This window comes from Canis lupus, chromosome X (genome assembly GCF_011100685.1).
Source record: "Canis lupus familiaris isolate Mischka breed German Shepherd chromosome X, alternate assembly UU_Cfam_GSD_1.0, whole genome shotgun sequence".
Classification (NCBI taxonomy): Eukaryota; Metazoa; Chordata; class Mammalia; order Carnivora; family Canidae; genus Canis; species Canis lupus.
The window spans coordinates 68,985,620-69,002,698 of record NC_049260.1 but is presented as its reverse complement, the minus strand read 5'-3'; the positions used below and the strand labels follow the sequence as shown (position 1 = coordinate 69,002,698).

The following is a 17,079-nucleotide window of genomic DNA, read 5'->3' as shown; positions in this document are numbered from 1 at the left end:
TCATGCGTCCACAGTCCACTGAAATCCCTTGTAGCACATTACAATCAGTTAAGGGCAAAACAAATACTTAAAAACCTTACCTAACTTAAACAGCCTCAAGCAAAAAGCATGTACTATATAAAGAATAATTGTGTCTCTAACAAGATTTTAAGTTCCAAATGAAAACATCAGCAATTGGCCAGAAATTAGTACAGTTAGTTACATTGCACTCCATTTAGTAGAATGCAATAAAACATAATTGATTGATAAAAATACATATATATTGCTAACAGAGCATCTTCTTATTCATAGAGAAAGAGTGTTACATAATATCCAATTCCATCTGACTTCTATTCATCCCTGTCATACTCTGTGTCACGCTGGTTATTTAGTTTTTTGAAACTTAAAGTATTTTTAAAAAATGTTGTCTTTTTCCTCAAAATAGCTATTCTAGGGGCATCTGGGTGGCTCAGTGCTTGAGCATCCACCTTTGGCTGGGGTCATGATCCCAGAGTCCTGGGATTGAGTCCTGTGTCAGGCTCCCTGCAGGGAGCCTGCTTCTCCCTCTGCCTATGTCTTTGCCTTTTTCTCTGTGTCTCTCATGAATAAATAAATAAAATCTTCAAAAATCTCCAGGTATTCTGAAGACTGTAGTAGATACTTTTTTTTTACCTTCCTGAAAACACTTTCAAATAAAGCAGAACAATTATATATAGCAAATACCTTCAAAATTTAAGAGACTTCAATAGATTCTTAATTGAGGGTACAAATATAGATCATATTACCTATATTTCACATCCTTATCCATTTTCTTTAGACTTAATCATAGGTACAAGGTTTGAAAATCAGTTTGAAAATTGGGAAAACTTCACTAATTCAGAATTGAGTAATTTAAAACTTACAACAATTTGGACAGCTCCCAGTTGTAATGTTCCTTTATTTCATTAATCATTTTCCCCCACATTTAATATGTTAACTTTGTAAGTCTTCCCCAAGAACATAAATTAACTCTGTAAAATATTGTAGAATGTTATTTTACAGAACACATGATTTTCATATATTTCAGAAACACACATGACATAATAAATAATAAACAAATGTTACTTTCTTTTCATTATGATGAGGGGTAGAAGCAGAAAAATGTTCACCTTTAGCCCGGAAGGCTGATCTATAGCTTGCATAGTTTTGATAAGTATCAAATAAGTGCTAGTTGCTATATTCTTAAAGGGTTTCATGATGGCCTGTATATCTCACTGATAGTGAATATTGAACTGAATGATAAGCACCAGAAAAATCTTGGAAAAGTAGTTTTATGTGTAGAAATCTGAAGAGGACATTTATGATCTAATGCTCTTTGTGTGTCACCTCCCAGTCAAGCACTAAACATACAACCACCAGTTTCGTACAGAATAAGGTCAGCTCTTTTGCCCATGAGACCTGTCCCTGTGTTCCTTGAATAAACTTACTAAGTTGCACTGTAAAAGATCTCAAGAATTCTTTCTTGACTGTCATAGTCAATGGTCCTGCAACAATTCCATTGGTTTTTTTAAACATTGTACTTAAGCATTATTTTTCTACATCTTCTAAATTTATATGCTTTGTAAAAATGAAAACATATGAAAATAACTTGCTAGAGATCAATTTATGGTTATTAATTTGGCACCCAAAGGGTCATATTCAGAATCCTTACTTTATTAAAAGTAGTAAGTTAACCGGTCACAAAATAACAAATAGTGTAAAAATATTTAGATATTGGTCTGCTTACTCCATTTTTGCAGTTCCCTTCAGGGTCTCTACTTAGGAAAAAAGTGTGATTGGATTTGTTAGTCAAATTTTGAGCTGTCATGATCAAAATGAGTAAAAGTGTTTTGTTTTGTTTTGTTTTCAAAGTATTTTATAACTTAATTTTAAAAAATCAAACTGGTTTCCACCTGAACTGATTTTAGTGAGATTTTACTAAAATTTGCTTAATGAGCATAAAAACAAATTTCCCTACATTATATCATATTATAAAACAGTAGTTGTCTTTTTTTTCAATTCATAATTTCAGAAGTAGACTTAACAATGAGTGGAATAGTCATTTAGAAGATACTTTTAAGGAATGCTTATATCTTATTCAACAAATAAACTAACTCCACTAATATTAGCAAACAACACTAGGGAGAAACATGTATTCACTGTCATATTTTTACACTAGAGTCTGGTACAAAACCATTAAAGAAACTTCATAGAACACACATTAAGAAACAGAACTTAAGAATATCTCTTACATTCATAAAACCAATTAAAGGGAATAGAAAGGAAATATGAAGTGTTTTTTTTCATACCTGTGGTTGGGGATGAATCCAGATCTCCACAGTTGTTGATTCTTTCATGGGAGTGTGAGATCCTACAGCCTCCTTCATTGCCTTAGAAGGAAAAAAATTTATATATATATATATATATAAGTATTTTTTCATTGGTTTGTTAAAAATGAAAAATGTAGTGGATTGCACACATGCCTGAAATATGGGTAAATAAGATAGTGCCTGTATAAATCTCTCTTTCTACATATCAGAATAATTGAAGAGTTGGAATATGACAGGAAAAACTGTAGGTACTAGGAATAGAAACAGGAAATTTTCTCATGGAGCTTAAATTTCACTGTTACTTAAGTGTTCCATTTAACATATGAATGGAAATGTGGAGGACAATTTATAATATTCAAATAGATGAAATTTAAGGTGGATATATTTTCATTCCAATGCTATTATAACTCATTGACTTCAACAGCTTGTATTTATGAATGATCTGAAATGAAAACCTGTCCTGTATTTGCCAGCATATCACAAATTTGCTGCCTACCATAAAAATATATTTATTAAGTGCCAAGAAATTTCTGAACCAGTACACAGATACTAATCTACCAACCCCACAAAACATGAGAGACTCCTAAATCTGGGAAACGAAGAAGAGGTAGTGGAAGGGGAAGCAGGTGGGGGGGGGTGACTGGGTGACAGGTGACTGAGGGGGACACTTGACAGGATGAGCACTGGGTGTTATACTAGGAAAATCAAAGTATTTCTTCACTTTGGTTATTAATTGATTTAAATATTTGGGAGCTCCCACATTTGGGGCATATATATTAAGGATTTTTAAGTCCTCTTGTTGGATAGATCCTTTAAGTATGATATAGTGTCCTTCTTCATCTCTCACTACAGTCTTCGGAGTAAATTTTAGTTTATCTGATATAAGGATGGCTACCCCTGCTTTCTTTTGAGGACCATTCGAATGGTAAATGGTTCTCCAACCTTTTCTTTTCAGGCTGTAGGTGTCCTTCTATCTATAATGAGTCTCTTGTAGACAGCAAATAGATGGGTCATGCTTTTTTATCCAGTCTGAAACCCTGCGCCTTTTGATGGGGTCATTAAGCCCGTTCACGTTCAGAGTTACTATTGACAGATAGGAGTTTAGTGTCATCCTGATATCTATTCAGTCTTTTTTTTTTTTTTTTTTTTTGTGGATTGTTCCACTGGACTTCTTCTTAAAGGGGTATTTTAAGATTCCCCCTTAAAATTTCTTGCAGAGCTGGTTTGGAGGTCACATATTCTTTCAGTTCCTGCCTATCTTGCAAGCTCTTTATCTCTCCTTCCATTCTGAATGAGAGCCTTGCTGGATAAAGTATTCTTGGTTGCATGTTCTTCTCATTTACGACCCTGAATATATCCTGTCAGCCCTTTCTGGCCTGCCAGGTCTCTGTGGAGAGGTCTCCTGTTACCCTAATACTCCTCCCCATAAAAGTCAGGGATTTCTTGTCTCTTGCTGCTTTAAGGATCTTCTCTTTATCTTTGGAATTTGCAAGCTTCACTATTAAATGTCGAGGTGTTGAACGGTTTTTATTGATCTTAGGGGGGGATCTTTCTATTTACTGGATCTGAATGGCTGTTTCCCTTCCCAGATTAGGAAAGTTTTCAGCTAGGATTTGTTCAAATACATATTCTGGACCTCTGTCCCTTTTGTCGCCCTTGGGAACCCCAATTAAAAGTAGGTTTTTCTTACTCTGGCTGTCGTTTATTTCTCTTAATCTAACCTCATGGTCTTTAAATTGTGTCTCTTTTTTCCTCAGTTTCCCTCATTGCCATCAACTTGTCTTCTATATCACTCACTCATTCTTCCACCTCATTAACCCTGGTCGTTAGCACTTCTAGTTTTGATTGCATCTCATTCAATTGATTTTTAATTTCTGCCTGATTAGATCTAAACTCTGGAGTCATGAAGTCTCTTGAGTCCTTTATGCTTTTTTCTAGAGCCACCAGTAGCTGTATAATAGTGCTTCTGAACTGGCTTTCTGACATTGAATTGTAATCCAGATTTTGTAACTCTGTGGGAGAGAGGACTATTTCTGATTCTTTCTTTTGAGGTGAGGTTTTCCTTCTAGTCATTTTGCTCAGTGCAGAGTGGTGAAAAACAAGTTGTATTGGGAAAAGGAGAAAAAGAGAGGAGAGAAAGAAGGAAAGAAAAGAGAAGAAGAAAAAAGGAAGAAACAAAGAAAAAAGAAGAAAGAAAGAAAAAGAAAGAAAGGGGAAAAAAGGGTGGGTGAAGCAAAGAGAAACAAAAAGCAAAGAAAAAATAAAACACGGGGGAGTATCTTCTGATTCTGTATACTTTAATCTCTTGACTTTCCCTAGAACATGTCTGTCTAGTTGGTCTTCTAGGGGAGGGGTCTGTTGTGGTGATTTTCAGGTGTTAGCACTTGGGGGAGCTGCTCTGCCCCCTGCCTGGTGCAGGAATCAATGGGGGTGGTTTACCCTGTGTTGTCCCAGAAGGAACAACTCCAGAGGCGGCAGCCAGCTCTGGAGCCCTGGATTCAGCTCCCGCAGTAACTACTGAGCTCTCCATCTGCAGGGCCTGGATGCTCCGGGGAGGGGCCGCTGATCTGCTCAGCTCCGGGCAGGAGTGTCCTTGCTGTCCTGGGCCCTCCAAGCTTGTGCGTGTCCCGGGGGAAGGCTGGATCCTGGGCTGTGTCCCCGGCGCCCACTGCTCCCGGGCCTGGCTGTTGGATTTGACCTCCGGGTGGCTCAGCCGCCTCTCCGTGGAGCTGCTGCCCGAGCCCCTCCAGCTGCTCCCAGGTCAATGCCTGCGCGCACTGCAGTCCTTTAGGGAGCTCGGCACACTCTCCCTGGTGCGCAGGTGTCTGTTAGTGTCTCAGGGAGCCTGAGGGCATCCCTGCCCTCCTGGGGTCCTGCTCTAACTCCCTGCAAGCGCCTTTCTGTACGGGAAGATTGGTGAAGCTCTTGCTTCTCCAGGCAGGGCTCTCCTGTCCTGGGGACACTCATCCCGGCCTTAGCCCGGCTCCTCGCGGGGCCCCTCCCCCTTGGATGCCTGTTGATTCTTTAATTATTTTTTCCCCCGTCTTCCTACCTTGATAGCAGTGCGAACTCTTCTCACTGTAGTATTCCAGCTGTTCTCTCTTTAAATCTCATGCCGAATTCATAGATTTTCAGGATGATTTGAAGGTTATCTAGGTAATTTGTTGGGGACAGGTGATTTGGGGATCCTACTCTTCTGCCATCTTGCCCCTTCTCCACGAGTTAATTTTTTTTTAATTTTTATTTATTTATGATAGTCACAGAGAGAGAGAGAGAGAGAGAGAGGCAGAGACACAGGCAGAGGGAGAAGCAGCCTCCATGCACCAGGAGCCCGACGTGGGATTCGATCCCAGGTCTTCAGGATCGCGCCCTGGGCCAAAGGCAGGCGCTAAACCATTGCGCTACCCAGGGATCCCCTCCACGAGTTAATTTTAAGGAGCAAATTATTCAAAGCAACAAATTCGGTAATTTAATGCTAGAGAAATAAAATAGATGTGTCACTATTTAGATATGACTCTATAGCTTTATATAACTTCTTGCAAGATACATCCACTAAGGCAAAAGAAACAATACCAAGAATGAACTATTGGGGCTTCATCAAGATAAAAAGCTTTTGCACAGCAAAGGATACAGTCAACAAAACTAAAAGACAAATTACAGAATGGGAGAAGATCTTTGCAAATGACATGCCAGATATAGGACTAGTATCCAAGATCTATAAAGAACTTATTCAACTCAACACCAAAGAAACAAACAATCCAATCATGAAGTGGGCAAAAGACATGAACAGAAATCTCACAGAGGAAGACATAGACACGGCCAACATGCACATGAGAAAATGCTCTGCATCACTTGCCATCAGGGAAATACAAAACAAAGCCACAATGAGATACCACCTCACACCAGTGAGAATGGGGAAAATTAACAAGGCAGGAAACCACAAATGATGGAGAGGATGCGGAGAAAAGGGAACCCTCTTACACTGTTGGTAGGAATGTGAACTGGTGCAGCCACTCTGGAAAACTGTGTGGAGGTTCCTCAAAGAGTTAAAAATAGATCTGCCCTACACCCAGCAATTGCACTGTTGGGGATTTACCCCAAAGATACAGATGCAATGAAACACCGGGACACCTGCACCCCAATGTTTATAGCAGCTATGTCCACAATAGCCAAACTGTGGATGGAGCCTCGGTGTCCATCGAAAGATGAATGGATAAAGAAGATGTGATTTATGTATACAGTGGAATATTACTCAGCCATTAGAAACGACAAATACCCACCATTTGCTTCAACGGGATGGAAGTGGAGGGTATTACGCTGAGTGAAGTAAGTCAATGGGAGTAGGACAAACATTGTCTTTTCTCATTCATTTGGGGAATATAAATAATAGTGAAAGGGCATATAAGGGAAGAAATGTGTGGGAAATATCAGAAAGGGAGACAGAACATAAAGACTCCTAACTCGGGAAACAAACTAGCAGTGGTGGAAGGGGAGGAGGGCGGGGAGGGGGGGTGAATGGGTGACGGGCACTGAGGGGGGCACTTGACGGGATGAGCATTGGGTGTTATTCTGTATGTTGGTAAATTGAACACCAATAAAAAATAAATTTATTATAAAAAAAATAATTGGAAAAAAAATAAAATGAATTCAGACTGCTCCTTTAAAAAATATAAATAAATAAATCCTTGTTTCTCCTCTCATATGATTCAAGCTATATCAGGGAGTATAAAGAACTTTAAATTCTCCTTTTAATAGATAAAAATAGAAAGAACTTCATTTTCAGTATTTTTAGGATAAGTAAATATGATTACAACAAAAATAATTTTTTAATAATTATAGCAGAAGAACATGATTGCCATCTACATAAAAACCAATAAGAACATTTTATATTATCCAACTTTTAAGCATACTGGCAGGTACTTATAATTACTTTCCCAACAATGCCATATTAGTAAATCTTTTCAGAAAAAAAATAACTAAAGTGTTTCTTTGTGGTTGTTCTTTGTTTTTGGTCTTAAAAAAAAATCTCTTACCCTGGATACCTTTCAGAGGGTAGCTAGGGTACTTCAGCTTCATTTTCAAACTCCCAGAGATGATGTTTAAATTCTTCAGCAATCTGAGATGGCAAGTAATTCTATGCTGGATGATTGATATATTAACTATAAGTTTGTACAAGACGGCATTGCATTATATTGCAATTGTTGGCATTTAGCGTAAGTAAATGGATAAAAAGCATGATGAAACTCTTTTATTACACTGCACTGTTTCTTCCACAAATTATAAATTTTTATGGCAAAATTATAGCTAAAAGAAGCATAAGGTTTATTGCAACATCATTTTTATCGTGTTTCTTTGTTTTTGTTTTGTTTTGTTGCTTGCCTTTATAATGGGAAATTCAGGTTACAAAAGCAATGATCTAGGAGGTGGGGCAAGATGGAGGAAGAGTAGGTCCCCAAGTCACATGTTCCCACCAATTTACCTAGATAACTTTCAAATCATCCCGAAAACCTACGAATTCGGTCTGAGATTTAAAGAGAGAACAGCTGGAATGCTAAAGTGAGAAGAGTTTGTGCTTCTATTAAGGTAGGTAGACAGAAGAAAATAAAGAAATAAAAACGCAACCAAGGGGGAGGGGCCGTGAGGAGCTGGAAGAAGACCCCACGGAGAGTGCCCCGTGGACAGGAAAGCGCAGTCCCAGAGAAGCAGAAACTTTACCAATCTTCCCCACGGAAAGGCGCTCACAAGGAACTCGGGCAGGAACCCAAGAGGGGCAGGGGATGAGGATGTCCTCAGGCTCCCAGGGACACTAACAGAGGACCTGTGCCCTGGGGTAGAGAGCACCACACACCTGGGTCGAGGTCCCTAAAGGGCTGTAGGGAGCCCCCTTTGGGGCTTCTGGAGCAGCTCAGGCAGCGGCTCGGCCAGAGGCTCCGGGTGGAGGGGGCTAGCGGCACCTGGAGCGTGATTCCAGGCATGCAGGCCCCAGATCCCAGCGCACCGGGGGACACAGCCCAAGATCTGGTGCTTCCCCCTGGACAGAGGGAGGTCAGGAGGACACAGTGAAGCAAGGAGGCTCCTACCGCGGGACCCGAGGTCTTCAGATCAGCACCCCTCCCCCCCAGCATCTAGACCCCTGCAGACTGGGAGCCTCAGTAGTTACTGCAGGGGCTGACTCAAGAGCTGGAGAGCTGGCTGCCACGACTGCTGTTGTTCCTTCTGGTGTCACCTTGTACCTGGGACTGAGCAGGGGCCTCACAGGATAAACAACTCCCACTGAGCCGTGCAACTGGCAGGGGGCTGGGCAACTCCCCCAGGTGCACACACCTGAGAATCAACACAGCAGGCCCCTCCCCTAAAGACCAGCTTGAAGGAGAGGGGAAAAGCAAGTTATTGACCAAGCAGCACTGGAAAGTTCCAGGGGAAGTCAAGGGATTTACAGTATATAGAATCAGAGGACACCCCCCCTTTTTTTTGTTTTCTGTTTGTTACCTGGCCCCCCATTTTTTCTCTTTTTCTCCTTTTTCCAGTACTTGTTTTTGGCCACTCTGCACTGAGCAAAATGACTAGAAGGAAAAACTCACGACAAAAGAAAGAATCAGAAACAGTACTCTTTCCCACAGAGTTACAAAATTTGGATTACAATTCTATGTCAGAAAACCAATTCAGAAGCACAATTATGAAGAAAAAATAAAAATAAAGAAAAAGTTAAAAAAATTGTGGCTCTAGAAAAAAGCATAAAGGATTCATGAAACTTCATTACTGCAGAACTTAAATCTAATCAGGACAAACTTAAAAATCAATTAAATGAGATGCAATCCAAACTGGAGGTCCTAACAATGAGGATTAACAAGGTAGAAGAACAAGTGAATGACATAGAAGACAAGTTGATGGCAAGGAAGGAAGCTGAGAAAAAAAAAGAGAAACAATTAAAAGACCATGAGGATAGGTTAAGGGAAATAAATGACAGCCTCAGAAGGAAAAAAATTAGAAAATGATAGCACCTTTATGAATTATTAAATATAAACAAAAACAAAACTTGAGGAAATGTTAGGCATCTATTTTGTTTGTCACTCATCTGAAATCCACCCAGATGGGGCTCACTTGAACTATAGAAGTAAATACTATGTTGTAAACTCATTCGAAGCATAACAGGACTCTGTACAGAAGATAGGGTTCTATTTTTACTGTCTGCAATAGCATAATTAAGGACCTATTGTAACAAAAGTGCACCCACAATAGGAGTAGTATCTTACCTTCACTGTGTGATTAAGAAAGGTTAATGTTTAAATAAGTTTTTTTTTTAATTTTTATTTATTTATGATAGTCACACACACACACACAGAGAGAGAGAGGCAGAGACACAGGCAGAGGGAGAAGCAGGCTCCATGCACCGGGAGCCCGACGTGGGATTCGATCCCGGGTCTCCAGGATCGCGCCCTGGGCCAAAGGCAGGTGCCAAACCGCTGCGCCACCCAGGGATCTCAGAAAGGTTAATGTTATTGTATAAATTAACTATGCATATTCTCAAATGACCTCAATTCTTTTTTTTTTTATGACCTCAATTCTTAAAATCATTTCCTAAATTATGGTAAAATTTCATTGTTATTTTGAATTCTGACACACTTCTTTAATATCACTAACTTTGGTGAAAAGATACTCATTTTGACTTTCATATTACAACCATTTTATCAAGCCCAAGTAGGTTTTCTTTTTTTTTTTTTATTTATTTATGATAGTCACAGAGAGAGAGAGAGAGAGGCAGAGACACAAGCAGAGGGAGAAGCAGGCTCCATGCACCGGGAGCCTGACATGGGATTCGATCCCGGGTCTCCAGGATCGCGCCCTGCGCCAAAGACAGGCGCCAAACCGCTGCGCCACCCAGGGATCCCCCAAGTAGGTTTTCAAAAGTTTTTATTCACTGAAATTGAGATGAAGACCTTTTTAAAAAGTAACATAGACAAAATAATAAAATCAACATGTAATATGATTTCCAGAGACAAGATGTAGATAAATTTTATTGCCTGATTTTATTTAAGGAGTGATCTTACTTAACTCATTCAATTTACTTACGAATTTCTAGAGAAATTTGTGATAATTTCTCCACAGAATACAGATAAAAATCACTGTATAAGCTCTTCTTTTCATAAGTTTGTTGGGTTTTAAATTATTATACATAGATTTCTTGGGCTTAATATGCCCATAATTTCCTTCAGGCCCATTAAAGAAAATAAACATATTTCATTTTCCAAAACTCATTATCTTTTAAGAATGTCTCCTGGAGGGCTTTCAATACCTTGCACAAATATGCAAATACTTATATGGATGTCCAAAATAGAGATCTCATATATATTTCATGTTCTGGCTTGAAGATGAGAATGAGTAGCATACCTTTATTTTTCTAATCCTTGTTACATTGTGTAAATAAGGATTTTATGAAAAAAGAATAATGGTGGGTTCCTAATCTAAAAATAACATTCTCTTTTCATTGTGGGAGTTTGGGAGCATAGTGGGTAGGGAGGACATACTGATGCTATTTTATTTTGTTGACCAAACATAGATTTTTCCCAAGTGAAACTGGGAATCTCAACACCCTTAAGCATCAGGACCTTCTTTCAGATTCTAAAAAGCTTTACTGTGATGTATCTAGCCCTGACTGTTCTGATCTTCATGCACCTGGTGATACTAAGGACAGTGCCTGGACATTTATTTTAGTGTTTTTCTAGTATATTCTCTAGCAAGAAGTGTCATACTTCCATCTGCAGACAATATTTCCCTTATTATAATCATAACTTTGCACCCAATCTTCCTACCATCAGGAGTTGCCTTACTCTGATTTTCTACCAAACTCAAAATGAAACCATACACCTATTTGGATACTTCTGCAGAATATAATCATTTTGATTGTTGGAGTAAATACAATAGATTCTGTAAATTTCTACTTCAACTGAAAGTAATTTTTAAAAATAAATTAAAGTTACAAAGATTAGTTAGGAACTTGAATTACCTACCAGTCTTGTGTGTATAGACACAGGAGTTTTGAAAGTTGTCACTGAATAGCTGCAGTCAGAAACACTGTAAGGATCAGAACTGCTGGAGGAACACTTGGAGATGGAATCACAGGCCACAAAGGTGTTATCAAGAGGCAGTTCCTGGATGATGTGGTGTTTTGAATTCAGGGGAGTTTCAGGCTGGATCTGGAAGGCAGGCTGTGGAGAGGCTGACTTATAGTGCCTGGCCAAATCAGGGCTGTCAGGCTTGAAGGTAGTAGGTATAGTGCCCCAGTTGTACTTGCACATGGTTTGTTCTTCCAGCTCAATGGGAATGTCTAGTGTGACAGTGTTTCCATCATTGTCAGCATCATTTGCCTTAGTTTCTTCAATAGTGACAAAGTTAAGCAATAAGTTCTTAGGGGTATGCTTTTTCTTCTTCTTCTTTTTCGTCTTCTTTTTCTTCTTCTTCATCACCATCATTATCATCTGCCTGTTTTCTGGGTTTGGAGTAACCCATTCAGAACTTTGCTTGTTTTTCTGAGCAGCCTTAAGGTGCGGTGATTGGCGGCATCTTACTATAGCAGTAATGAAAATAACAAGGATGACAGTTATGGTGCCAGCAATAATAGCAACCATGATCTTGACATAGTCACTGGTTGATGAGGATGCATCAGTTGTCCCAATCTTTGGGGCCACTGGTGCTTCGATGTTTTTGTACACCAATTCATGAATCCATGTAGCATTGGTCACTGACTCATTCACAAATAGATTAACAGTTACAACATTGAAGAGAGATTCAGGTTGTCCTAAGTCCTTAGCTTTAATTATCAGTCTGTGTAATCCAAGGTCTGTAACAACACATTTCTCCTTCAGTGTAATGTTGCCTGTTGTTTGGTCAATTATAAACAGACTTTTTGTGTTTCCCCCTACAATGCTGTAATGAAGCTCTGCATTCATGCCAGTGTCGTTGTCAACAGCAAATACTGTAAAGACCACAGTGCCTGGATTAGTGGATGGTAGAACCAATTCATAGGAGTTGTTGGAAGAAGGGACAATGAAAACTGGTTTGTTGTCATTGACATCAACCACATTTATGGTCACTTTGGCAGTTGAAGAATGTGATATCTTACCACCATCTTCAGCCTTTACATAGAAAGTATAACGTTCTTGTTTTTCTCTGTCAAATGAGATATTTGGTTGGATGACACCAGTCTGTGGATCAATGGTGAATTCATCATTCAAATCTAAAATGGAGAGAGTGACTACAGAATTTTCTCCATAATCTGGATCAGTTACAGTGATTAGTCCTACTGTGCCATGTCTTGGAAGGTTTTCTGGGACATAGAAGTTGTACTCATTGTGAGTAAAAATTGGACTGTTGTCATTCTGATCAAGAATGGTTACTGAGACTGTGGCATTGGTTATTAAGGATGGCATCCCCTTATCTTTTGCCAGAACTGTGAAGGAATACTTTTCCTGTTTCTCTCTATCCAGTTTCTTCACTACAGTCAGAATGCCTGTATGATGATCCAGGTTGAATTCAGATGGAGCATCAACACCTAGCAGATAATTTATCTCCGCATTATGTCCACTGTCTGCATCCATTGCACTTATTTCTGTCAACTTGGTGCCAGGAGAGTTATTCTCAAGAAGAGAAAGACTTATGAGAGGCTGGGTGAAAACAGGAGCATTGTCATTTTCATCTTTCACTTTAACAAGGAGCACGGATGATTGATTCAGAGGAGGTTTGCCAACATCTGCAGCTAGTAATTTAATTGCATATTCTCTTGTGGACTCATAGTCAAGATATGCAGCAGTCTCCAGGAGAAACTGATTACTGAATACTGGCCTTAATCTGAAAGGGACTTCATGATCTGTGAAGCATGTCACCATGCCATTATGGTCAGCATCTTTATCTGTCACGGTTATGAGAGCAATTTTGGTGTTGAGTGGAGCATTTTCTGAAAGAACCACAGTGCCATTGATTGGATTAATGATGTATCTTATGTCAATTGACGGAGCATTATCATTGATATCTGTAACATTTACTAGAACCATTGCTTTTGCTGGTATCAATCCACCATCACTTGCCAAAATCAGTAACTTGTGGTTTGGTGATGCCTCCCTATCCAGTGGTTCTTGGATTGTGATAAGTCCAGTGGTGGTGTTGAGGTGAAATAGCCTCTTAGCGATGTTGGAGACTAGGTTGCTGAAATAGAATTGAATCTTGGCATTTTCACCTATGTCGGCATCTGTGGCATGAAGCTGTGTCACTGAAGTACCTACAGGAGCATTTTCTGGTATATTGACTTCAATCTCATCCTCTTTGAAGACTGGACAGTTGTCATTTGTGTCAGCAACACTTATTTGCAAAATAGCAGTACTGGATCTTTGAGGAAAACCACCATCTTCAACCTTTACTTTCATTACATATGTATCCTTTTCTTCCCTGTCTAACTCCTTTTGAACAATCAGCTGTGGCATCTTGTCTCCTTCTGGTGTTTCAATGACATCAAGCCCAAAAGTACTTTGACCCTAGAAAACATACAATGAAACATATTTTAACCTATGTAATAAGACCAATTTTCAATTTATTGAAGTCATGTAACATAGGATCAGCTCAGAAATAGGTGCCAGAAGACTTAAGTTCTAAGTCTCAATTCTGTCTGTAGTATTGTGACCACAAGCAAGCTGCTTAACATCTCCAAGCATTTGTAAAATTAGAGACTTGTGCTATAAGATGTTCTGAGAGCTTTTCAGTTCATAGCATTTTATGGTAATAAATGTAAGTCAGTTATGTAAAGTATTGAAGTCTACAAAAGGAAAAAGTATAAAAAGTTATTGGTATTTCACATAGTGAATGAAATTATATGTGAATTAACCATGGTTACTCCAAATGAATGGAAATATTTTACTGTAGATTTCAGTTGCCTAGGATGCTTTTTCACCACCAGAAGTAACAATCAAGTATAAAGATATCCATCCAAGACAAGAACATACATCTGAAAATATGAGTAAAGCCTCTGATGGTGGGAGAAAATACACAAACTCTGATAAGAATAAAACTTTGTGTAAAATACACAGAATTTCTATTTTTTATATAGAAACAGGTGTTAAAAATGAAATTTTCTTGGAAATTAACAATGCAATATTATTTAACTTTATTGTTATTTTTTAAAAATGAGCAAACGCAATAGACTGAAAATCACATGTTAAAATGTCAAATCGGAAAATATAGCTTGGAAAAGTACCAATTTTCTTTTCATGTCCATGGAGTCAGATTGTGGGGATCTTTAAAAAAGTCTTCTTTGGTTCTAGCTTCCATTTAAATCTCCAAGGAGGAAGTGCAATTCATATAAAATTGTAAAATATTTAACATGCATGGGCTATCTTAAGTGCTGCTTATCAGCACACAAAGGGTCTCATATTACTTTTTAAAGATTTTACTTATTTATTTTGACAGAAAGAGAGAAAAAGAGAGCAGGGAAAGTGGCAGAGGCAAAGGGAGAAGATCTCAAGCAGACTCCATGCTGAGCATGGAACCCAAAATGGGACTCAATCTCATGACTCTGAGATCATGACCTGAGCCAAGATCAAGAGTCTCATGCTTAGTTGACTGAGCCACCTAGACACCCCAAGGGTCTCATAATTTTAACAAGTCTTTTAAATAGTCATATATCCTAATTTTGATAAAGTCCAATTTATCAAAAAAAATTAAATCTCTTCCTTGAAGTACAATAGGATGAAACTTACACAGATAGTTGTTTTGCTGACTGATTGATTAGTATTGCTGATTGCCTCTCACAGGCAGTCTTATCCAGTTATCTGTAACCTTTTGACAGAAATGAATGAGATTAAAAGGTACTGGAGGATGTGAAAAAATTATCAGAAGAGTACCTTAAGATTCCTATTACATGGGTGATTTATAAATCTTTACACACACACCCCACTTTATTTATTTATTTATTTATTTATATTAAAGGTTTATTTATTTGAGAGGGATAGCACAGATGGAGAGTGAAGAGAAGCAGACTACCTGCTGAGCAGAGTCGAATGTGGGGCTCTCTCCCAGGACCCTGAGATTGTGACCTGAGCCTAAGGTGGACACTTAACTGACTGAGCCACGCAGGTGCCCTAACCTGCTATATTTTTAAATTATTCATAGATTTGTTTAACACAAAAGTTACTGGCATGTGGCAGGGATCAGTTATTGGTCTCTCATTTATGTGCTCTGCATTTAAAAACAAGTTAACATCTGAGGGAGTATTTTTTTTCACAGTTTTATCATAGCAATTTCTAAAACATGATCCTAAATGTTAGAAACAAATAACTGATATTCAGTTAATAGGGGTCACTAAACTATATGGTGAGATTATATGGTTATATTATAGTTTTATTTACCAAAATGTTATAATTGTGTATATATGATCTTGTACAATATTCAAATACATCTATCTGGTACCTCTTGAACCACTTGAGTGTATTTCTGCAAATTTCAGGATTTTTTTTTGTGCTGATATTCACTTACATTTTTATTCAAATCTAGAACCATAATATATCTTGGTAGAAGAATTAGATGTTTATTATTAAATTTAAGGTGGCATTTCAGAAATAGTAAGAGTTTGGGTTCTCCTACTCTGCTGCCATCTTCCTCTCTCCTTGATCTGCTTCAATGTGAATTTTAAAAAATCATATGATGTAATCAATGTGTGTTGGGTATCTTGTTTTAAATCCATACAATAGAATGAATATTTTATTAATATTTAATTCATATATACCAATTAAAATTTGCCTTTCCTTTGAATAAAGTGCTTAGCAAGGGAAACATTTTTCAAGTCAGAACTATTTAAAAGTGCAAAAGTTATTTAAAATTTGATCTAAAGGGCAGCCCTGGTGGCTCAGTGGTTTGGCGCCACCTTTAGTCCAGGACGTGATCCTGGAGACCTGGGAATGAGTCCCATGTCAGGCTCCGTGCATGGAGCCTGCTTCTCCCTCTGCCTGTGTCTCTGCCTCTCTCTCTCTCTCTCTGTCTCTCTCTCTCTGTGTGTGTGTCTCATGAATGAATAAATAAAATCTTTTTTTTAAAGATCTGTTTAAAAAATTTATCTAAATAAACTCAGATATATTTTTTAAAGATTTTATTTATTTATTCATGATAGACACAGAGAGAGAGGCAGAGACACAGGCAGAGGGAGAAGCAGGCTCCAGGCAGGGAGCCGGACACGGTACTCGATCCCAGGACTCCAGCATCACGCCCTGGGCTGAAGGCAGACACCAAACTGCTGAGCCACCCAGGGATCCCCTAAACTCAGATATTAATGATAATTTTATTTTTGTAACTTTTTTTTAAAGATTTTATTTATGAGAGACACACAGAGAGAGAGGCAGAGATATAAGCAGAGGGAGAAGTAGGCTCCCTGTGGGGAGCCTGATGTGGTGCTCAATACCAGGACCCTGAGATCCCTATCTGAGCCAATGACAGACGCTCAACCACTGAGCCACCCAGGTGCCCCTTTTTGTAAAGATATTTTATTTTATATATATTTTAAAGATTTTATTTATTTATTCATGAGAGACACACAGATAGAGAGAGGCAGAGACACAGGCAGAGGGAGAAGCAGGCTCCATGCAGGGAGCCCGATGTGAGATCAGGCCCTGGCTGAATGTGGCGCTAAACCACTGAGCCACCCAGGCTGCCCTGTAAAGATATTTTAAAAGGCTTTTACCAAGACCCTGAGATCATGACCTGATGCAAAATACAG

At 38.7% G+C, this 17,079-nt stretch overlaps 1 protein-coding gene across 1 annotated transcript in view; it reads right to left on the bottom strand.

The window, feature by feature from the left end:
• The window catches only part of LOC608881 (protocadherin-11 X-linked), a 389,893-nt gene that overhangs the window by 244,082 nt on the left and 128,732 nt on the right, over positions 1-17,079 (bottom strand). The window contains exons 3-4 of the mRNA XM_038587829.1: positions 11,336-13,852; positions 2,307-2,387 (exon numbers count right to left, since the gene is read on the bottom strand). Of these exons, the coding sequence (XP_038443757.1) occupies positions 2,307-2,387; positions 11,336-13,852 (2,598 nt within the window). The remainder of the gene's footprint in view (positions 1-2,306; positions 2,388-11,335; positions 13,853-17,079) is intronic.